At 37.0% G+C, this 24,429-nt stretch overlaps 1 protein-coding gene across 3 annotated transcripts in view; it reads left to right on the top strand.

Annotated features, from left to right (window-relative positions):
• The window catches only part of TSPAN8 (tetraspanin 8), a 30,433-nt gene extending 6,371 nt beyond the window's left edge, over positions 1-24,062 (top strand). For all 3 annotated transcript variants that reach the window (XM_067008306.1, XM_067008308.1, XM_067008307.1), the window contains 7 exons: positions 4,116-4,178; positions 9,937-10,074; positions 11,524-11,598; positions 11,698-11,805; positions 15,723-15,857; positions 19,175-19,258; positions 23,782-24,062. In XM_067008306.1, coding sequence (XP_066864407.1) covers positions 4,116-4,178; positions 9,937-10,074; positions 11,524-11,598; positions 11,698-11,805; positions 15,723-15,857; positions 19,175-19,258; positions 23,782-23,835 — 657 coding nt within the window. In that variant the 3' untranslated portion in view covers positions 23,836-24,062. The remainder of the gene's footprint in view (positions 1-4,115; positions 4,179-9,936; positions 10,075-11,523; positions 11,599-11,697; positions 11,806-15,722; positions 15,858-19,174; positions 19,259-23,781) is intronic.
• Positions 24,063-24,429: the final 367 nt, after the last annotated feature.

Raw genomic sequence — 24,429 nt, 5'->3', positions numbered from 1 at the left:
ACTCTCCCCTCTACTCCCAGCCCAGAGTTCTCAGCTGGAATTTTATAATCCTTCATAGGAAATTAGCAATTTGTCACATTTCTAATGTTTACTTAAGCAAATATTTTACGGTCCCACTGATGTGGTTTTCTTGTAGACATCCATGGCCTTATGTTTTCAAATGAATTCTTTCTGGTGTAACTTTAGAGAAACTAAGCCTTTGCAAAGTAGGGCCAGATGTTGGAGTATCTCTAAAATATGCATATGGTCATTTAAGCTAAACATACCGGTTTCTTTTGTGAGAGAACTTGAGATATGCCACATAAATACGCAGTGATTTCTATTTGTTAGAATTAGTAATTGAAGAAAAACGTGAGAACGTAAAAATCATTCCTAATCACTCATGCTACAGTTTGATGCAAATTAGAGTGAATTAGAGGTGCAGTAGATAATAGGTAAATCATAGGTGCAAAACCTATTTCTCTGAGTCTTGTGTCAAAACTGATAAACTGCCCACATTTTCTTATGCTTCTCTTAGGTAAGTCAGGCATGGGAGTGTTGTGGATGCTTGGAGCGTCTTAGGGATCTGGGTAAGCATGGAACACAGGGCCTTTAGCCCACAGATACAGTGGAACCATTGCCAGAGGCAGAGAGCTGTGGAAAGGCTGGCTCTTTATGAAGGAAAGCAGAGTGACGTAACATTACCAAACCCAAATTGGGGAAGGTGAGAAGGAGCCAAGTTGTAAAGCCAAAGGTGTTAGCAACTGAAGGAAGCCAATGCATGAAGAGTTTTGAAGAGAGAAGAAGGAAGTCAGGAATTGAGAGAGTTCAGGAACCAGCATTTCAATGTCATTGTTGTATTTTCTATGGTACCTGGGACACTAGATTGGTTGTGTTGAGCGCAATGAAGAGAGTTGAAGCAGAGCAGACATAACTATGAGATGGGATAACTGAAAAATAGGGTGCAATTATATTTCATTCTGGTTGATGAAATCCCCCAAGACAGACTTGACTATGGCTGAAATGTGTGAACTTTGTAAATACAGTGGTTGCCTGCCACTATGCAGTCAGCTTGAAACTTAAACAGTGACAAAGACACTGGAGCCCAGAGGCTAAGAGCTGAACCTCAGCTCCTTCGCCACTAGCTGTGTGGCCCTGGGGAAATTGGTTAACCTATCTGTGCTTTCTAGTTGATTATCTGAAAAATCGGGATAGTAGTAATATCTACTTCATGGGTTGTTGTGAAGTTTAGATGGGTTAATACATATAAAGAACTCAGAATAATGCTAAATAAATGTTTAAGAAACAGACATTTCAGCCATCATTGTACAGGCTTTTTTATGAGTCAGGAGTATGAAACCACGCTACAGAGTGATGAATAAATTCCAATTTGGATTTTGAAACAGAGGAAGAAATGAAATGGCAAGAATTATGATAAGACAGAAATTCTTCTATCATAAATTAGAAGAATGGAAAGTTGATTTTGAAGAAACAGGCAGACTGAGATTCAAATCCTGAATCTACATTGCTTTGTGGCCTGGAACGCGTTCCTTGATTTTTCTTTGCCTCAGTCTCTGCACTTGTTAAACGAGGATGGTAATTTTACACAGCAGGATCAATGGTGAAGATTAACTAAGATACTTTATGAAAGCCTGTGACCAATGACTGACACACAATAATAATTCAATTAATGCTGTTTTCCCAATTCCAACAAGCATATTGATTTTTAATTTAAAAATATTGGAATCTGGGGTGATAGTATTTTAGTCCTACTCTTATCCTCCTCTGGCCTCGTGGGGCAAGGAATCTGTGGGGCTGGAGGGAGATGCTCACCCTGAGTCTGGCCTCCACTTTGGTTACTTATCTCAAAATACAGTCACATTGGGGATTAGGGTTTCAACATGTGAATTTAGGGGCACATAATTCAGTCCATAGCATATTCATAAGCAAACTTCAATTATGTAATTTCTTAGAATGCTGGCTCAGACCAACTGCCTCCTAATTTCATAAAAAGAAGGCTGTCCCGTGAGAACTGAGAGGCAACAACAGTGACTTTCTTCAAAGAGAAACCAGAAAGGGGTAGTGGGGAGTAGGCCTAGTAAGTTCTGCAGTGTCCACTGATGTCTAACCTGGGGGCCTAACATATCAGCTAATTTCCTGTTACAACCTTATCAACAGAAAGAAGGACATACCTAGATGCTTATTTCTTAATTCATACTCCAAATTATTTAACACATTATAAAAAGATCAGGGGCAAACCCTTAAAGCCAAGCTGGAGAAAGGACTCAAAGAACAATTATGATGGCCAATCTTATAATAATTGGGATAAAACAGGTTAGTATCAATCATGGCTCTAGACTGATTGTTCTTGATAGAAAACCAATTACTTTTAATTAATTTAATTAGCAAATTATGATACATTTCTTAAAATATTCTCATCGATAGTTTTATAAAAACATCAGATTAAGATGATAATCATAATAGCTATTCAGATAATGTTATTTTCATTTAAAGCTGAAAGCCGGAGTGACCATTAAGACGAACAATGTAAATCTACCTATGAAAGGAGAAAAAAGAGAAAGAAAAATATCAGTGAACAAATTGGAAAAACAAAAAATCCAGCTGTTATAAAATTACTGAAAATCACAGAGGGTCTCATTATCATTTGATGTAAATTCTTGCAGGTTTATTTATGAACAAAGAACCAGTGCAATGAGCATTTATCTCCATCTGCAAATGAAATTAGGATTTAGTGGAAAAGAGGAAAAGAAATAAGGAGAGTTTTCAGGCTCTAAAGCTGTTTATTCAAAGATTTGCAGTTTATAGTGTGTGCGTGTGCACACCTATAAGATAATTAAGTTGTATTGGTGATTTGGCAAAGAGCTCTTTGGTAAAAAGTTTTGGTTTTCCATTGCATTTGTTGTTTTGCAGGAGTTGAAGCATGTAGTAAGGGTGGAGCTAGATTAGGAGTGGTGCTGGATTTTCACCATGTGAAATGTTGTTATCTCTTGAGATTCCAGTTTCTTTAATCTGAAAGGAAGGGCTTGAACCTAGATGAATTTTGAGATCAAATTTTAGGGAGCATAGGTTCAGCTGCTCTTTGCACTCCCTATTTCTTTCTCAAAGCCCCGACTCTACTCCCGAAGCAAACGTAATGAGAAGCTGTTAAGTGAAACTGCTGTTTGGGGGTTTTGGGCATATGGCCCAACCATGCATGAAAGCAATGATACTACAAAGTCATGGGGTTTGGAGGACTCAGGCATTTCTCTGTCAGAGAACCCTAAGGCCAGAATAGTCTAGAAACTCCTCCAAGGTCTACTGCTGTGTCTGGTATGTTACCAAGCTTGTTCTCAACATCTCTATCTAATAATAGATCTTTGATTTTTTTTTTTTTTGAGGCCACAACATCTATACCTTAAAAAACAAAACAAAACAAAAACAAAGCTGAAAGACCAGGTTTTTTTTCTTACATTAAAGTAAAATGTGTTTAACATTTTATGTATTGGTCTTGATCCAAATTAAATAATCTGGTAAAGTCTTAAAGGAATTTAAGACTTTAAATACTGTTCCTCATTGGTCCTCTTCTCTAGGTAAGCTTTACTACCTAAAAGAGCTTATTTTTAAAAGAGCTTATTTGGGTACAAAAAGTGTCATAAACCCTTGTTGCTTGACTGCAAATTTTGTCAAATGTTCTGCTGTTTCCTGTACATCCCGACTTCTTGAATCTTGAAGGAACGTTTGGTGATTAATCAGTTACTCCCTTCCTTTATGGTCTAAGACAGCTTCTCAAAGACAAACCCAGAGGCCCAATAAGGATATTTTGTCTTTAAACTGTTATTACTTATCTTTTATATGTTAAAATCTAGTAGAAACGCAGTTAAGAGTTGAAACATGCCAAATCATCTTTCCCCTCCCCTGTAGTGGATGGAAAACAGATTATTCTTATCAAACTTTCCAATTACAACAGAACATTTTAGCAATTATCTACACATAAATATGCCTCATTTATGTCTTTTAGTTAGGTTGTAATGGTAGAATTAATGATAAACCATTGTTACCAGATGGCTAGAGGTGTGTGGAATTAGAGTTGTAGTTTATCTTAGGCGTACTCTAACATTTTTTTCTTTTTTCTGCAGCTCTGTGGTACCTCAATCCTGGCAGTAGCAATTTGGCTACGAGTAGGAAAAGATGGTCCAAAGGTAAATAAATACAAGTTTCTCCGCTCCCAAAGTAGTTTATTTCTCTTATAATGATGAAAGTAATGACAGTAATAATAATAAAAATATATTTCTATAGCATTTCCTTAACTGCCTCGTGTAATCATTTGTGCTGATCTGTGATTTTATAATTTAATTAAATTTAATTAATCAAAATTACCCACTATGTGCCTGGCACTGTGCTAGGCATTGATCAGTCCTTCTAGAGAATGGAGATATTATTCCCCTAATAGGAAGATGGCAATGAAAGAGGAGGTGGGAAGGGGCCAAAGCAGAAATTAGCCTCCTTCCTTATTTGCTGAAGCACAGCCTGAAGTTATCTAGAGGATATAGACCACCTTGCCTCCCCACCAAGAGCAATGTTTGTACAAGGTATTGACAATAATTTAGCTGATTCCCAAGGTGGGGTAGTGATCCAAAAGAAAAGAAGGTGAGAAGTTCTCTTGGAGAAGAAGAATTTGAATCTGTGTTTTAAAGGCAGCAAAGTACAAAGATAGTTGGTAATTACTCGGGGCACTTGGTATTGAGGGTAACCCCTTGTAACAGCAAGAGGCTGGTCACCGGTGTAACTCAGCAGTTGACTGGTGATGTCCAGCCTCCTGACATCAAGATAAGATTAGCATGATCCCCTGTGCCCCACCACACACCGTTCCATGGGTGGCAAAGGTCTCACCAAGATTTCTGCACGTCTGGAGGAAGTTTAGTTCCTACAATTAATTCTAGCTCTGGTCTTTGGATTCCACACATACTGTCTCTGTTCTGTACCGCAGTGTCACAAGTGTGGAAAGAGTGTGTGGGTGGGGAGTGGGAGAAGGGTGAGCATGTGGGAGGGTTGGTCTGTCAGTTTCACTTTTCACTTAACACGGTGCCTGGCACCATTTCCTGGCTCCCCTGCTTCCATTCTCCCAGCTGGCTTCTTCACAGGGGTGTTCCACCCAGCAAGTTACGATTCTTATCTCATGCAGGGCAGTTACCTTGTTCTTTGTTATCTGGGCTCTTGCCACCACTATTCAGGCTCACATGTACTCCTAGGGCCCTTTTGAAGTATTTACCTAAATAAAGTTTCCCTCTCTAAGAGGAATGTTGAATCCTATTTAATAATTATTAAGATATTATTAAAACAGAAATTAAGGTAATGCATTTCCTATTAAAACTTATACCACGGTGCAGTTACATGCCATTGGACATAGCCTAGTTGAAAGAAATATTAAAAGCAAAAACAAATTGATATCTGTTCTGATTCCCTTTTTAAAAGGATTGGGTTTTTTTTGGACTTTTTTTTCTTGCTCTCTCACTCTGTTTCTCTCCTTCTTTCTTTCCTTCCTTCCTTTCTTTTTTCCCTTCCTTCTCTCCTTCCCTCTCTCTCTCTTTTCCCTGTTCTTTTCCCTTTCCCTTTCTTTTATTTTTCTCTTCTCTTCTTTCCTTTCTTTTATTTTCTCTTCTCTCTTTCCTTTTCTTTTCCTTAAAATTTGCTTTCTACCATTAGAGAACCCAGAGAATCACAGAGGCAATTCACTGCCTCTTTATTCTGTGCCTCACCATGGTGAAAAAATTGAATGGGGGATAGGTGTGGCAATAGTTGGTAACATTCTAGTCCATCAGGATTTCATTTGTTGTTCTATAGTGATATAAATATATCCGTGACTTCTTGATGCCCTTGGACTCTGGGATTTGAGTCCTAGAAGAGTATCTGAAGATTCTTAGAATCATTTAGAAACTGATGTTTGACTTTGGGACTCATAATTAAGCACAGAGATGAAAAGCTATTGATTTAGAGGGTGCTTTGGCCTTTTTAAGATGTGTATGCAGCCTGTATTTTATTTTTAAATTTTATTTTATTTCTGTTTGATACGGGAACATTTTATTTCCCCCCAGTGCTTCTGGTAAACAAACGTGGTGTTTAGTCTAAGAAATCACACACATTGAATGTATTAAAGAACTGTTGTCCTTGAGAGGGTGTTACTATGAATCAGGGGATAAGAGTGACTTCATAGAGCTATAGGCAGCATCTCTAGTTACATTTTGACTCTTATGCTCTGTCAGCCTCTAACCCTAAACAAAAGTCAGTATCTTCCAGGACGATTTTAACCAGTTTGACTTACCTGAATTTGGCTTGATTTATTTTTATTCAAAGTCAGTGACAAAGAATCAAGACTGTGCAGAAAACTGAATTTTACTAGTGGAAAAACAGAAGAAGAAGTTTTAGAAGGAGAAACCTGAGTGCAAACACAAAAAACAAGGATGTCAGGATGTCTTTCTGAACATCTTTTAGCAAAGCTTTTGGTGCTAAAGTGTCCCTTAGGGATGCCTTGTTCTCTATCAGGATGAACTCAGCCCTGCATGAGGCAAAATGTAGACACAACCATCCTTGTCCCAGGAGATCCTTTATAATCCAAAGAAGACCCTCAGCCCTCTTCTTCAAAGTTCAGCCATGTCCCTTCCTGTAGAAATTCTCTCCTTGTTCTAAGACACACACAGACAGTGTTCATCCAAGACAGCTTTTAAAACTTTTAAAACTCTGCTGTCTCTCCCCCCCGGAACAAATACCTGAACTCAGATTTCTATTTTCTGAATAAGAATAGCCACTTGTTGGGCTGGACTTGAAGCAGTGATCCTCAGGTAGCTTTCTGGACACTCTGACAGTGTGTCAGTGCTGGCCGCACTATCCAGGTCTCACTGGTAGGTATTTGACCTACTGTTTCTATATCTGGACTGACTAACCAAGTCTTCATAACTCAGCCATTGAGGCTTAAACTGTCTTAGATACCTTAGGGTTTTCCTGCATTGGCCACAATGTACTAGTGAAGCAGTCTTTGATGGTGAGTAGATAGAACGGGGTTTCTAAAGCTGCTTTTCTGGGTTTTTTTTTTTATTACCTATTTTGACTCAGTTACCATGACTGTTTATTAACGAAACTGATTTCTTAGCTCCAATCTTAACAAGCAAACCACCACCAGCCAAAAAAAAAAAAAAAAAAACCCAGAAAACCTTAAAAAGAGACAAAAAGAAAATCTTTAGGACATAACTCAGCTTTCTAAATATGTAAATCGAAACATTATCTGTAAGCATAGACTCTTAGAGACAAAGGAAGCCTTAGGTATCACAGAGGCTGATACCTTTATAAGTGAGAAACTGGAGCCAAGTAGGGTTGGTTGACTGTTCTATGGTTAGAAACTTCGTTATTTATAAAGACTGACTGGAATATAGATTTTGGTTTTTAGTGCTCTTACAACTTTAGCATATTCCTTTCTCCTGATTATCAAATAAAGGTTTTGTCTAGGCTATGAGTTGATTTTAAAAGTCTTTGAAAATGTAAAGATCATGAATAGTAGTGTGTGTTTGTTTGCTTGTTTTGTTTTTTATTTTGGTATTTCCTGTTAAAGGAGCTGGTCTACATGCTGTGCAGCAGATTCCAAGAGGCAGTCTCTGAGCTAGTGTAAGACCTAGTGGTCTACCTAGAAATAGCCCAGTAGATAGAGGTCATAAGAGGTAGATGGGCTACACATAGCACTAGAATATAACAGAGGCACAAGGTTTCACTTTTTAATTGTGATTTACTTCTGGACATATCTGTAGAGCAAGAGATAGATGGAGGCTAGGTGTTATGAAAGTGATGAAGAGTATACACGTAGGGGAGAGAAGAACCAAATTATGCAGAATGGGTAGCCCAACCCATCATAATGGGTCCTAGGATATTTTCCTCAATATCCCATTACTAAATAGTCAGTCAAAATAAAGAGTCTCTGGAAGACTCTATAGACTATACTTCCTGGGAACAAGGAGATAGACTTGATATGGAATATTAGAAACTAGACTTATTTTATTTTCTTAGTTTAAATTTTTGTTTGTTTTGGCAAGTGAATAGACCTATGTAATTACTATTACAATCAAAATGCAAAGCATTTGTATTAACTCATAAAAGTTCCTTCATATCCGGTTGCAGTCAGTTCCTTCTTTCCTTTATACTCTGCTCAAAGGCCACACTGCTCTGATTTCTATCATCATAGCTTAGATTTACCTATTCTTTTTAATTTATTCCCCAAATGGATACTTTTTAAAATAGAAATATAGTTGATTTACAATGTTGTGTTAATTTCTGCTGTACAGCAAAGTGACTCAGTCATGCATATATATTCTTTTTCATATTCTTTTCCATTTTGGTTTATCACAGAATATTAAATATAGTTCCCTGTGCTATACAGTAGGACCTAGTTGTTTATCCATTCTATAGATAATAGTTTACATCTGCTAATCCCACATTCCCAGTCCTTCCCTTCTCCACCCTCCTCCCCCTTGGCAACCACAAGTCTGTTCTCTATGAGTCTGTTTCTGTTTTATAAAAGTTCATTTGTGTCATATTTTAGATTCCACATATGTTATGTCATATGGTATTTGTCTTTCTCTTTCTGACTTACCTCAGTTAATATGATAATCTCTAGGTCCATGCATGTTGCTGCACATAGCATTATTTCATTCTTTTTGATGGCTGAGTAATATTCCATTGTGTGTGTGTGTGTGTGTGTGTGTGTGTGTGTGTGTACACACACACACACTACATTGTATTTATCCATTCATCTGTCTATGGACATTTAGGTTGTTTCCATGTTTTGGCTATTGTAAATAGTGCTGCTATGAACATAGGGGTGCATATGTCTTTTTGAATTGTAGTTTTGTTTGGATATATGCCCAGGAGTGGGATTGCTGAATCATATGACAACTCTATTTTTAGTTTTTTGAAGAACCTCCATACTGTTTACCATAGTAACTACACCAACTTACATTCCCACCAACAGTGTGGGAGGGTTCCCTTTTCTCCATACCCTCTCCAGCATTTGTTTTTTTATAGACTTTCTAATGATGACCATTCTGACCTGTGTGAGATAGGTAGTTTTGATTCACATTTCTCTAATAATTAGCAATGTTGAACATCCTTTCATGTGCCTGTTAGGCATCGGTATGTCTTCTTTGAAGAAATGTCTATTTAGCTCTCTGCCCATTTTTTGATTGGGTTGTTTGTTTTTTTGTTGTTGAGTTGCATGAGCTGTTTGTATATTTTGGAAATTCATCCCTTGTGAGTCGCATTGTCTGCAATATTTTCTTCCATTCCATAGGTTGTCTTTTCATTTTGTTTATGGTTTCCTTTGTTATGCAAAAGCTTGTAAGTTTGATTAGGACCAATCTGTTTATTTTTGCATAGATTTACCTATTCTTGAATGCAATATGAATGGAATCATACAGCAATCACTCTTTTGAATATGGTTTATTTAGCTCAATGTAATGTTTCTGAGATTCACTCATATTGTTGAGTCTATCTGTTTGAGGAACTTAGGCTTTATAATTTAAATAATTAAACTGCCATAAAAACATGCTTTATGATGCTACTGTCAGGTATAAAACATAAAATATGCAAATCAATGATCACATCATGGGTGAAACTACCGGTCCTTCTAAGCTTTTTAGAATAATTGATGTTTTAAAAGCCTATTTCATTTCTTCCATCCAACATCCAATATATCATCTTCAAAAAATATAAAATTGGAAACATTATCTGGACAAGTAATACCTCAATAGAATAGAATGTAAGTGTCTTGAAGGCAGGAATTTTTGCTTGTTTACATCCTTGAGGTATCTCAAGGTCCTACAACAGGGCCTGGCACAACAGTAGTTACCCAGTGGATATTTGTTGAATAAAAAACATCAAGAAAAGGGATTTTCTGTCATTGATCTTTTTCATTTTCAGATTCTCAGTCCTGGGGATGCTACCATTAACCCCTATATTGCTGTGAATATCTTGATTGTTGTGGGTGCTATCATCATGATTATGGGTTTCCTGGGATGCTTTGGTGCCATGAAAGAAAACCAGTTCATGCTTGTTTTGGTGAGTTTTCCCCAACAAATCCCAATACCCAACGGTCAGACTTTAAGGATTATCTCCCATCCCCATTGTCTGTCGAAAGGACTTGCCAAGATTGATGAAACTCTCCCACTTTTGTTTAGAGGGTTTGGTTGTGGAAGCTCATATATTTATCTTAGATTAGAGGATACTGTGAGACAAGACAAACTTTAGTTATTCATTCAGTCATTCATTCAATTACTAAGTACCTGCTATGTGCTAGATACTGTGCTAAAAGATACATAGATATAAAAACAACTAGAAGCCATTAGGGAAGACTGACAAGTAAACAATTAGCAACAGTGAAGTTGGCCCAAGAAGAGAAGGGCAAGGATAGAGAAGGGAGCTTTCAAGCCAGAAGCAGAAGTGAATAAGGTGTTTGTATGGGTGAATGTGTGATGAGCTTTCCAGGGAGAGGACCTGGCAGTACAATGCTAGCATGTTTGGGGAACTGCAATGCCTTGGGTATGGCTAGAGAGTACAAGGGCTATTTTCAGTAAATAATGGAAGATGGGTCTGGGTGTGGGCTACATTCAAATCACAGTCCATGCTAAGAAAATTGTAAGGGTGTGATATAATCAAATTTGTCCCTTAGAAAGCTTCAAGGATAGACTGGGTTGGGATAACCCACAGATATTCACTTTTAACACATATAAAGTAGAAAATAATAAATGGGTATAGAAAAAATATTAGAAAAATTCATCAAGTATTTACTAGATAGAAATCTGACATGAGTTTATCAGAGCTCATCTAAACTTGTTTCTCTGATAAAAGTAGTATTGTGTTAGTCCCTGAACAAATAATTTTTAACTGATGGTTGATTATGAGGGAAGGTAAAGATAGAGTTTTAATGGGACTCTAATAGCATCCCTGGTGGTTGCTTTTTAATTAATAAGACCTCTTTTGCAATTTGGGGAATTTAATTACTTGAGGAGCTTGTTTTAACAAAAAAATCTAATTTGTGGGATCCTCCAAAAGTAGGATTCAGTAGATCTGAGGCAGATTTCAGGACTCTATATTTATAACAAGACCCCAGGTGATTCTAATAGTGATAGAGACATTGTTTTGTATTCAGTTCTGAAGTTTGTCTTGAAGTTTGAGTTTGTGTTTGATGAAGGACGAGAAATATCATATTCAAATAACTTCATCTGAGTTTTCAAACTTCCCTCCATTCAACATCATACTGATGCATACAGTCCTATCAATCGATTTTAGTTTTAACCATTTTCCTTAGTCAGTCTTTGGAGAAAATGTTTCTGAGTAGTAATGACCCCAACTTTGATTCTTGAGGCAAAGGATGGAGTAAATGAAGAGCATGGTTAATACTCCAACTGTAATATGATCCCAACTGCAGAAAGAAGCATGGTGCCCAAATGTCCCTAGATGTTACTGAATGTACTGGGTGTAATATATATTCCTTTTCTTTTCTTTCAGTTTTTTGTAGGATTGATTCTGATCCTACTTCTGCAAGTGGTGGCAGGTATCCTAGGAGCTACTAACAAATCTAAGGTGTGTACACGTATGATACTTAATAATCTTGGAAAAGTCTGAAAAATTGACATGCTACCTTCTGGCATGAATAATTTAACAATACTTTTCAATTTTCAGACTGAACGTGCTCTGAATGAGACTCTCCAGACTAATGTACATCTTTTGAGTGCAACAAATGAAAATGGGAAACTATTCCAGAAAGCCTTTTCTGAAATTCAAGAAGAGGTAATTAGAATTTGTAAGTTATCTGGAGAGTTGGACATAGTTCTCTGTTTACTTAATTTTTAACAGGTGTATTCTTTAAAGATTGAAAACTGTCTCTCCCTTCTGCAGATTTTGACTGATTATTCTGTCACTATGCCTTAAGAAAAATCCAGGAATATTTCTAATTTTTTTTCCACCTTCTCACAAAGTTCTGAGGCAGCTTAGGACAGAGATTAAGAAGATATATTTATGAAAGATTAAGCCTCGATTGAGCCAGATCAATAAGGGTTTTAATATTTACCATTTAGAAGGATAGTGTGTTTGGGATGCTTGGAGTTTCTCTCTCTCTCCTTCTCTGCCTCCATGCCCACCCTTCTCTCATAAAATTAATTATAGCTATCATTTATTGCTACTTAGTATGTACCAGATTTACATTCAGTAACTCATTTAATTCTCACAACAACTCTATGAGATGGATAATATCGTTATCCTCATTATCTTTATTAGACAGATGAGGGGATTACGACTTCGAGAGGTCTGCCAGCTAACAAGTGATGGGGTTGGAATTTGAATACAGATCTGTCTGACTCACTACTTTTAATCAGTACAGTAGCTCTTCCCGTATATATGTATGTATGTATTTACTTTGGTTACTTCACTGTCTTCAGGGTAAAGTCAAAATTTGGGCAGATATTGAAGGTATTCTACTATCTGGATCCTACCTAATGTTTTAACTTTACTAAGTACTAATCCATGAAGAAAGCACTCTAGTCCATCCAGTTTTGTTTTCTCAGGATCTCTTAAACAAATCTGCCTTCCTGCCTTTGCATCATTCCTCATCCTTGGAATGTACTTACTACTTTTCTTTCTTTACAAATACTACATGTGCTTTGAGGTTTGACTAAAGTATTGCTCTGTGAAACTGCTCCCAACCACACCTTCTTTACTCAGAATTTCCATCATATTGACTACATGTAGCATTTATTTCACATATTTCATAGAAATCCTCCTAATCTTAGAGGGGAGTTAGATTTTACAGGATATTTAACCTGACTTTTCATTAATTGAAGTATTTTATGTTTATGTTCATACACCCTCTAATTAAATATTGAAGAGCTGAAAGTTTGCCCATTTTTGCCCATTCCATCCCATTCACTTTACATCTAAGTCTGATGATTAATGTGTTCTTTCTTAATTTGAAACAAAATCTTTCTCCCTAGAATTTATATCATTTAGTCTTAGTTCTTCCTTCTGGAATTTCAGAAGAAAAAGAAAATCTACTTCTACATATTACAATTTTTTCTTTGAAAATGGCTTCTTGTATGACTTCTAAAAGCTTTGATTTTGAACTTGTTTCTTGAACTATTTATCAGATGACATTTTTCCCAGAGCATTCCCCAGTTCCTATTTGGATAGACCCCAGCTTGTAAAAATTCTGCTTAAAGCATCATTTCCAGGAGCTGAAACCTGATATGAGTTAGTCTCTGTTTAACTTCCTCTGTGTTGTGTTTTTCCTAGCTCCCCCAGAGCTGTAGTCCTTGATCCTCTCTCCTCCAGGATTATTCCCACTTTAGAGTCCAGATTAATCCAGGTTTAAAAGCAGGAAGAATTTAGGCAACTCAGTTTCTGCACTGGGTGGGACCAAGCATCCTTGATCTTCCCTGCTTGCTGATCTAGGACAAAATGTACTACAGGTAACCACTGGGTCTCTGGGTTGGGTCCTGCATCACACTTGTTGCACATTGTCCCTGGTATCCAAGGTCTTAGTGCCAACCATAGGGTTTTAAATGTTCTGTTTGATGTAGCACAATTCTGAATTACTTCTGCTCTTGTACACAAATTCTGTGCGTGAAGCTCCTTGGGTTCCCAGGACTATGGTTCTCTTTTATTGTCTATTATGTTTTTGTTTGTTTGTTTGTTTTTTTAAATGTATATCCACAGGGATTTTCTTTCTTTTTTTTAGTAATGCCTCTTTGGAAAAAGAATCCTACCCCAAACTCTGGCTGGGTGACCTGGGGCCCCATCACACATAGACAATTTGTAGATACTAAGTGGCTTTCTTTTTGGTTTTCAGGGAATTCCCACAGATATTCTCTGCTAACATACTAGTGGAATGTGCCTCTCTTGAATTCTTAGTGATGACTACTTGTCTAGAGATTGTTGTATCATTCACTGAACAGTGCCTTGTTCACCCAACTGCTATCACACTTTCAATGCATCCTGACCAACCTCTTTCCCAACTGCTCCCACATCTGATCTGGTGACTAGATATTATACCAAGTTTAGCCTTTCTACCTCCTTCTCTGTCTTCTGTGTGTCTCTATACCTGCCTAAGGAATACGGTATTCCAAAAATGGATTGATCTGTGAGTGTATATAGTGGGACATATTCTTTTTGATCTGGAGTGTCTGTATCAATATCATTCAAGATTATTTAATCAGAAAGAGTGAGCAATTAATTATGTCTACCATGGAAACAAGAAAGGAGGTTGTTTCAAGATTACTCTCTTTGCTAATACTGATTGACCTTGAGACCATCAGAAATCTCCAGCTCTTTGTCATGTGAATGTCTAATGAGTCATACATTTGTACAAGTAAATCTTTGAGCTAAAGCACAAGACTTTATATGCCACAGTTGAACCTGTTAGTTTAAGTCCATTGTTTCAACTATTTTTGGAACTCCATTTTGTTCTCCAATGTATTAATCATCACTCCCAGCTCTATATCAACTATAGAGTTGAAAAGATACTTTCTATAATGTTATCGAAAGTACTGATATCAATGTTGAACAGATCATGTTCATGTGAGAGCACAAAGGAAACAACAACAATAAACACAAAACAAAAACAATGATGACAGTTAACACGTGTTGAGTACTTTCTACAAGCCAGGCATTGGGCTAAACACTTCATATCTTCACATGGGTATTCTATTTTTATCTTTCCAACAACTCTATGAATTAGATACTATCATTAGCGACTATTATTATCTGTATTTTACAGATGAAGAAACTGTGGCACAGAGAGGTTTAAGTAACATGGGTAACGTGGTCACCAGCCAGTAAGTGAAAGTCCTTTCAATAGCCTACCATTGCAATGCATTTGAGTCTTAGAAAAACATCCAATCTTGGTTCTATTTTCTTCAGTTTTTTTCTACATTTCTGCATGAGAAGTTTTCTCTCTAATTAAAGCAAATAGGGCAAGATGAGACAATGACCTCTCTCTGTCATCTAATAATGTTATGTGCCATTACTCTGAGTCATTGGGCTTATCCCTTTCTTGTTTTACTTCCCCAAACATGACCACAACTTTCCTTAGTGTTTCCCCATGTTTTGGTTTATTTTGAGCCTTAACCTTCCCGACATTATTCTAAGAGTTTCATTCATCATTTTCACCCCTTAGCTGTTTTACAGATGTCCGTGTAAAAGTCAGCCTCATGGAAGACCCACTAAGCATCTTCTTTGGCCTTTGAGATGCCTCTCATTCTTTTCCCCCTCTCCTCCAAAAGTGATCAAAGGTCATGAGATAGAAATTTTACTTTTTAAACTTCTCATCTTTTTTGAGTAAAAGTTCTTTAAAGAGACCTTGATTCTTCCATGAACTCTCTGGAAGCTTCTTTTCTAAGACCTAAGAAGCATAAATCTGATTCTGCCCCTCTCTTTTTTCATTAAAAACTAGAAGGTGAGTTTTTTATATTCTCTCCAAGTTCTTCAGACTTTTGCATCTGAAACTCTATTTTTTCCTTCATTAATATGAAGGCCAAAATGGAAGATTCCTTCATTTTTGTTTCTTCATTCAGGGAGTTAGGTGAGGTGACTTATACGATATTCTAGTATAAGCAACATCTTAATAGTGGTTTCAGAAGAATGTGATTCTATGTATTGACAATGTTTTTGTCTCCTCTCGTGACTGTTTTTCATATCTACTTTTCATCAAACAGTTAAAATGTTGTGGTTTGATCAATGGAGCTTCTGATTGGGGAAATAATTTTCAATACTATTACAAGTCATGTGAATGTCCAAGTGCATCAGATTCTTCTTGTACAAAGTATGATGGAAAAACTATTTACAAACAGGTGAGAACAAATCAAATTTGGCACAGTAAGTGCTTCTGTTGTTTTTTTTTCCACAATGAAAGTCTCTACGAAATATTAAATTGCAGCAATTACAATGGGAATCATATAAAAGTCCCAGGAATTCCCCAAATAAAAAAGAAATCCTTATTTAAAGATAAAAGTAGATATAAAAAATGAAAGTATTTTATTTCTTCTATGAGTCTGGCATCATTTAAATTCAACTTTGGTAGATCAAAGAAACATTCTACTGCAAGGGGAGGCAAAGTACAAGCTAACAGATAAAAGTTCATTTTGTCCTCTGTTTGGTGACTTTAATCATTATTCTCCTCTATTTTTTCTATTTTAACATAGGTCTTAGAAATCGATATTTTCACTTTAATTTTCAAAGTAAAGCTTTCTTTTTCTAATCAAAGTTTCTCTTTCTCAAGTAGTTGTATTGGGTATAAAGAAATAACTTGGGCTTTTAGAGGTTTCCGCTCTGGTTGTTAGGTGTACCTACCAATTTGCCTAATTATTGCTCCAATTGAGAAGTTGCCTCATGCCTTTAAAGTCAATTGAAAAACTTGAGGGATTTCCCTGGTGGTCCAGTGGTTACAACTCAGTGCTTCCACTGCAGGGCGCACATCCCTGGTCTGGAAACTAAGATCCTGCTTGCCACTTGGTGTGGCAAAAAAAAAGAAAAACTTAGGTTTGTCTTTCATGTGTTGTAGATGACATATTTATGTCACTTGCGAATGTTAATATGTGGATGTTGTATTTCTTATTATTGCTTAATTCATCAAATATTTATTGACCACTTCCTATGTACTGGCCTTTTACCAGCTGCTGGAGATCCATTCCTAAATAGGGCATAATGTCTGCACTCACAGAGTGAATGCTCTAATAGGGAAGAGAGAAAGATGATTAAGCAACTTCAATCCAATGAACTATTGGTATTTCTTGGATAGGACCAGGCACAAGATATGATGGGATCCCATTTAACTCAGTCTTTGGGGTTCAAGATACAGCTTCCTGCAGGACATGATATGTCTCTTACCATAAGGCTTTACATAATTTGTTCCTTCTGCCTGGAAGGAAAGTGTACAGAAATGACAGTTGATATTAATGTTTCATTTATTTGCTGTTATTCTTCACTGCTTACTAGGTGTTAGACAGACCCTTGCTGGAATCAGACATGCTTGTGGACCCTCTAGGAGATTATAGTCTAGATGAGAGAGAGATATATGAAAGCTATTATAGTTCAGTGAGTTAATTTCTGTAAACCCTAAAGAGTATTTTCAATCTAGCATTGGTTTAGTAATGGCTACTGAGGCTAATTATATATTAGGAAATAGAAAGTATCTCAGGGGAAACGTCTCACCTGTTGACTATCACATCCCTTTTACTAATTTTATCAAAATAAAGGAGACTGTTCTGAAGGGAAATTGCTGTTACTAGTATTTAAAGTAACACATGAGGGAGAAGTTATCTACCAGATTACAGAGCTACCATGTCTTTTCATCATCAAAGTAATATCACTAAAATTTTTCATTATTAATTTTTATATTCCTCCCTACTCTCCTCCTCTCTATGTAATTTTAGTGACACAATATCCGCAAGGAGGAGGGGAAATAACTATGGTGTAAACAAATGTAGTTTCCACTTAGGATAATGAGGAAATTAGTAAATTAAATTGTAGATTGCTATCTGTGTCCTGTTAAAAATTCAACTCAAAGATGTGTTTCCTCAGGATAGATTTTGAAATGCCCTAGCATTATCCTGAAAAATAATAGATATTCCCTCCAAATTCACACACAATTCAGCTGAAGATAGACTTATAGCTGCACCAGTTTCCCAAAAGGAAGATCATAAATTCATGAAAGACTTCCATCTGCCTTGTGTCACTTGCAAGAAGTCTGGAAAAATAAGAAATCTGGAATGGCCATAATTCACATTTCTTTTTTCCCCTCCCTTTTGCCAAGATAACCTGGTTATCTAGAGGGGGAGGAGGGAGAAAACCCCTAAAATATAATGAATGTGACTCAGTAGATACCATTAATCTCATAGTTAATCTTAGATGATGTAATAATTTCCTCTAATGTTTACCACTTTGGATCAGATGAGAATGGAGAAACCCATTACATTCAGGAATGAAGGGGAAGAGACTGTCTTAACCTCACAGATAACTTTTATTTTATTTAACAAATAGAAATATTTTGTTAGCCCTTTGCACATATAAGACCATCATAGGGATGATATATTTTCTGGCAATACAGACAATAACACTATTACATTGTATATTATTTTTCCATTTTAAAAATTATTCATATAATTTACAATTGTTGAAATATTTAGGTCTGGTCTAAAATATGTTAAGCTTGAAATTTCATGCTGGTTTGAATAAATGTTTAAAAATGTGGCAGAGAGACAAATTTCTAAATTCTCTTTTTTGTCTAAAGTAAGAGCATAGCAGTGGACATAATGATTTTTTTTTCCTTTTTAAGGTAAAAATAACCCTGACACACATTAAGGGATTTTTGAAAAAAACTTTGTTTTAAAAATGAAAATGTAGGGACTTCCCTGGTGGCTCAGTGGTTAAGAATCCACCTGCCAATGCAGGGAACACGGGTTCGATCCCTGGTCCAGGAAGATGCCACATGCCACGGAGCAACTAAGCCTGTGCGCCACAACTACTGAGCCTGCAGTCTAGGGTCCGTGAGCCACAACTACTGAGCCCGTGTGCCACAACTACTGAAGCCCACGTGCCTAGAGCCTGTGCTCTGCAACAAGAGAAGCCACTGCGATGAGAAGCCTGCGCACCACAACGAACAGTAGCCCCTGCTCGCTGCAACTAGAGAAAGCCGGCGAACAGCAACAAAGACCCAACATGCCAAAAAATAAATTAAAATTTTTTTTTAAATCATTAAAAAAAAAAGAAAATCTACGCTATAATTAGCTGAAAGCTCAACCAGGGAACTCTCTGCTGCAGGTTACAAACCTAAAAAATACACAGTCAAGGTGATAACAGCTCTAAAATGAACAATCAGAAGTTAGGATAAAATGAGTATTTATAACTAAATAGCCCTAGATTCAGTAATTAGGTAGTTGAAGCAAAACTTTGTTCCTCAAATGCTTCCTAATGTATGAACAAACCACAACAGTTATAACCTTTCGGAGCGGGGGGAAGGAGCTTGGAGTGGTGGGAATAATCCAATTCCTTTCTGTTGAGTATGTTCCTTGATAGCAATGTAAAAAGTTAACCCAATAAATAAAAATTTGTACTGTACTAAAATAAGGTCAAAATTTGACTAAAAGTAATTTTTTAATGTTTTTAACAGTCATGCTTTTCTTTGATAAGAGGCTTATTTTCAAGACATCTTTCCATAGTTATTGGACTAGCGTTCGGACTGGCAGCTGTTGAGGTATAGTATTACGTTGCATTATTAATTCTTTGTTTATTCCCTTGTTTGCTCATTAATTTTTCTAACAAATATTTATGAAGAGCCAAATAAAAACCAGGTGCTTCAGAAAAGCACTGGGTACCAAGTGCCCAAGGCCCAGCATCTGCCTCTACTGGCCTTGGGTCTGGGGAGGGGATTGCAGTCTTAGGAAATTGGCAGGGCATAAGCTATTATTTCTGAATGATCTCTCTCCTGGGGGAAGAAGTTGAATTAATTTCCACACAGTTCTTAGTCCCAGAAATCCTTTTCCCATTGAAAACTAGCACAAGGGTTAATGTTTCCTGAAGTTAGAAGAAGCACCAAACAAAATGAAAACACAAGCTTTACAAGTTTTTATCCCTCTTTCTGATTTTGAAACAGAAAATAAAAACTGAGCTCAAGAGTGTGGAGAACTGTTTTCCTGTTATTCTAGTCTAGAGAAATCTAATAAGTTCTAAAAACTAGACAGTTGACTTTTATTTTCTCACTGTAAGGACTATGGACTCACTTGGAGACGTTTTTAGGGACGCTCTGCTTGAGGTTTCTGCATTTACTCTCATCAATTTGATTATTGACTTTGAAAAAAAAATCCTATATAGGATTTTTATCTTGCTAGACTCTTCTGGCATGGTGTTTTCAGAACCTGAAGGATTTTTTTTTTAACGTGGCCTGAAATTCTTTGCAAAAAGATGAAATAAAACTGTTTCAGGGTAGTGTTTTTGTAATCATCCCAGATCTTGCTAATTTAGATATCAAGGGAGTCAAATTCACTCACCAGTCCACGTCAGGGCATTGGCAAGAATCCTAACGATGTGAGGTGTCTCCCTAGTTAACGCCTCTGCGGGCTGGTTTGCTTAGCTAAGTGACTTCTACTTCACCCTCATGAAATATTGTACAATGTTCTCCTTGGGTTTTCTGGTAGCTTTTACCTCTTGTGCAACATCACTGTCAGAGAGTAATTTTAGCTGAAATGGAAGCAATTTAGTGTCCTAAGTGGTCATTTAGGTTCCCGGTAGAATTTCTCAGCCAACCACAAGAGAAAGGGCTGTAACTTTGGGCAGCAAATTGGGCTATTAGAGCATGACCTCCTTGTAGCCCAGACGAATATGTCCAAATATGAAGCATCTTCTGTTGGTAGATGTGGCTGTCTTCCTCTATGTCCGATATATGACCAAAGTCAAATGGTGCTGTGCATGAGGTCTGTTTCTCTCAATTCTACCCACTGTAAAATGTCCTTTGTTTCTCTGCTTTGTATTTTGGGTTTATGCTAATTTAGAAATATGAGTTAAGGGCTGTGGATGTAAGTGAGCAATCACACATATGTACTCACACATCCATAAACTAAAACACACACGTGTTGGTAAAGTAGACTTTAAACGAGCCAGCTTTAAATGAGGTTTTCAGGGCTTCCCTGGTGGCACAGTGTTTAAGAATCTGTCTGCCAATGCAGAGGACATGGGTTCGAGCCCTGGTCTGGGAAGATCCCACATGCCACGGAGCAACTAAGCCTGTGCGCCACAACTACTGAGCCTGCACTCTAGAGCCTGTGAGCCACAATTACTGAGCCTATGTGCCATAACTGATGAAACCCTTGCGTCTAGAGTCCATGCTCTGCAACAAGAGAAGCCACTGCAATGAGAAGCCCACACACCGCAACCAAGAGTAGCCCCTGCTCATCACAACTAGAAAAAGCCCACGTGCAGCAACAATGACCCAACACAGCCAAAAATAAAATAAATTTATTTTAAAAAATAATTGAGGTATTCGATGTAAGTGTCAACATAAGTGTCACATTCCATCTTAGACTCAAATTCAGACAATTGACTTTGGCCACAACCCACAGATGCTTTTAAGAAGCTTCTCAAAAGCAAAGCCGGGGAAAAAAGGACATAATCAGCTGGGAAGATTGATGTCTCTCATATCATAGCCAATGACATTGCCAAGAATCTAAAGACATCTGATGGAAAATAAGATTACAAGAGGAATAGCATTTCAGTATTTTATGAAATTGTATACTCCATGTGTTTGTTATATATTTAGATATTCTATTGGTTGTTCTAAAGATATATATATATATGAAAATACCTTACTGAAAACCTTTCAGTGAGGAATTTTTAGATATAGAATTTACATGGTAATATCACAAAATATAACCATTTCAAGTTATGCCAGTTAAGTGTGATTTCTAGACTTTATGTACATATGATAAATAGCTGGTTCAAAGAACTGTCTGAAATTTTTTTTTCGTTCACTCTCTCAATAGAAAATCTGCCCTCCCTCTAGGATTTGAAGAGAAGGAAAAATCATTTTGTATTCCCTCTCATTTTTACTTAAAAAATAGCTTTGAAAATAGTCTTTTGATAGCGATTCTATAAAAATGTATCCAAAAAATGTCCGTCAGTCTGTCTTATAGTCTTAATACTCGTTGCCTAACACTTAGGCCCGTCTACATTCTCTGTTCCCCAACTTCAAATTCAAGAAAAATACTTCTAATAAATATTTTTAAGAAGTAAACAGAAGCAAATATCTCCCTGCAGAAAATACATTTAAACTATCTCCATAGAAAAATATCATATGAAAAAAACCACCCTCTGACATTTACACCTTTGACGTTAGTCTGTTTAGGCATAGGCTCTGATGGAATGGCCAATAGTTATTGTCAAGGCTCTGTTAAAAACATATACCTGAGGGATTCTTCTCAGGTAGGATGCTAGAAATCTATGCAAAATGCTTTATTTTGTAAGAAAATGTTATCTATAGACACTGGAATTCTCATTATTCTGCATTAACCAGACTATCACATCTCTCCTTATTTAACTACAGCAACTTACAAGCACAAAAAATGATCAGCACTTTCTCTCCTCACTTTAATTAAGAAAAAAAAAAAAGCCATTGACACTGATAGTCACTACTTTGTACAATAAAAGTTATCCTGACAGGAGGTCCCAGGAATGGACCCAGGAATGGTCCCAGAAATGGAACAGTTAAAAGAGAGAAAAACTAATTTTACATATTTTAGATGGCTTCAAAATATGGGGAGCACATGTACATTACTTAGCAAGTTTATCCTGAGCCTTAGCATACATTACTATAGGATGAATCTCTTTTAATTATTACCTATTTTTACGAACAATGATACATTTTCTTTTCAGAGGCAGTGAAATGCAAGAAAGTATGGTATTAACTGTCTAGTCTGCTGATGCAAGCTGGGCTTCCATTTCACGGATGTGACAGTGAAAGGTGATAGCTGCCTTATCCCACTGTTTTTCCCATTTTCATTATTGTTTCCTGATACTCATCTCCCAGACTTAAGGCTTGGGACCAAAGCAAAAGACTAAATTGTAACTTTTTCTCTGGTCATTCAAAAAGCATGACTTTTAGAACATTCTCAATGAAAGTCATTATTTTTGCAAAGAATTGGTGTCAATATTTTTTTAAAAGATTTTTTGATATGCACTATTTTTAAAGTCTTTATTGAATTTGTTACGATATTGCTTCTGTTTTCTTTTTGGTTTTTTGGCCACGAGGCATGTGGGATCTTAGCTCCTGACCAGGGATCGAGCCCGCACCTCCTGCATTGGAAGGTGAAGTCTTAACCACTGGATGGCCAGGGAAGTCCCTCAATACTTTTTTGTTTTTTGAAGGAAAAAATATTGGGCAGCAGTTCTCATTTGAAAGGCATTTCCGGGAAAGAGTTAGTAAGCAGGACATCTCCGTACAGTAGGAGCGCTAGAGATGACTCAGCATAAATGGCATCTCATCCTCTCCCTGACTCCCCTCAGAGGAGGCTGGTGGAGAGGAAGCTTTCTATCTGCAATACACACGGGTTCTGTCATTTCTACATCAAAGCCACAGCATGCCACTCACCGACTTCAGAGCCAATTAGGGCAAGTGCTGGGGTCCCTCATTCTTGGGAGAGCCACTTAATGAGATGGAAATTATGCCCCAGATTTTCAGCTGTACGTTTTCACTTCAAAGGAAATTCCTGAATGATGCCATTCCCCTTCAATTTAGAAGCTTTTTAAGAAAAAGTTTACTTTTTCTTTCATTCCTCTTGGCGATGCCTAAAAATATGGCAAGAGAAATTCTAGACTCCTTGATTTTTATGTGAATGATCTAAACCAGATGATTATAAGCTTTTCATAGAAGCAGTAGGCATCTTTAGACCCAGAGGCCTGAGTTCCCCAGAGTTCCATGGCCATGCCCTACAGAAGGGTGTGTGTATTCCAAAAGGGTGGGTTGCTTCAGTGACAGCTGCTATTGCACAATCAAATAGGGCCGGTTAGAGGCAAACTGCTAGCTTAAAACCCTGATTGAAAGACAAAAATACTGAGCGCTTTCTCAATGTTAGAGTCTCTAATTTCCCAGGAAGAGAGGTGACTTAGATAAATAACATTCGAATTGTCAGTAGCCAGAATCTTTTCATATATAATGTTCTTTTTATTTATAATATCTCTAGTGTTTTACTTGAAATTCCATGTTAATCCTCTTATTTTATTTTCTAGGTACTTGGTCTGATATTTTCTATTGTCCTGTACTGCCAGATCAGGAAGAAATAAGTCTGTGGATGTGTCAATTCATCATCGGTCAAACCCCTTTAAAATTTTGCTTCTGATTTGTAACTTTAAATATATGAGTGCTGTGTTAAGAGCAGCTGTCCTATTAGAATGTGTCATTTAGCTAGATCACAGAGATCTTCCAGTCATATTGAACATATTCAGGGCCACAAGGAAATTAGATGAATGTGCATTTTTCCTCAAAATAAAAGTAACATTGTTTACATTGATGCTTTTTCCTGTCTGATCATTGTGTTCAGGTGGCACTGTGCTTAAAGCATTCATCTGGAGCCACCCAGTGGAATAATAATCTCTAAGTAACAGGACCGTGGTTAGTTAAGGCAGAACGTCTTGGCTTTTCAGAAGCAACACTCTGTCTTGCGTGATGTATCAACCATTGGTGGTAAAATCGAATTAAGCCTCATGCTGGAAGGTTGAGAGTGGCCCAGCTAAAACAGTCACCGTCTCATGTCTGTTTATGCCAGAGTCTACTAATGGTGTTTCTTTTTCTCTCTGTTGTGAGGACAAGAAGATCTGAATGCTACCTTTCCAGCCATTGAATCTCTGGTACGTCTCTGAATCTTCCTCTGGGAAATA

The sequence above is a fragment of the Kogia breviceps genome, chromosome 12, assembly GCF_026419965.1.
Source record: "Kogia breviceps isolate mKogBre1 chromosome 12, mKogBre1 haplotype 1, whole genome shotgun sequence".
Taxonomy (NCBI): domain Eukaryota; kingdom Metazoa; phylum Chordata; class Mammalia; order Artiodactyla; family Physeteridae; genus Kogia; species Kogia breviceps.
Note: the sequence above shows the minus strand (reverse complement) of the source record. Positions and strands in the feature narration are given on the sequence as shown.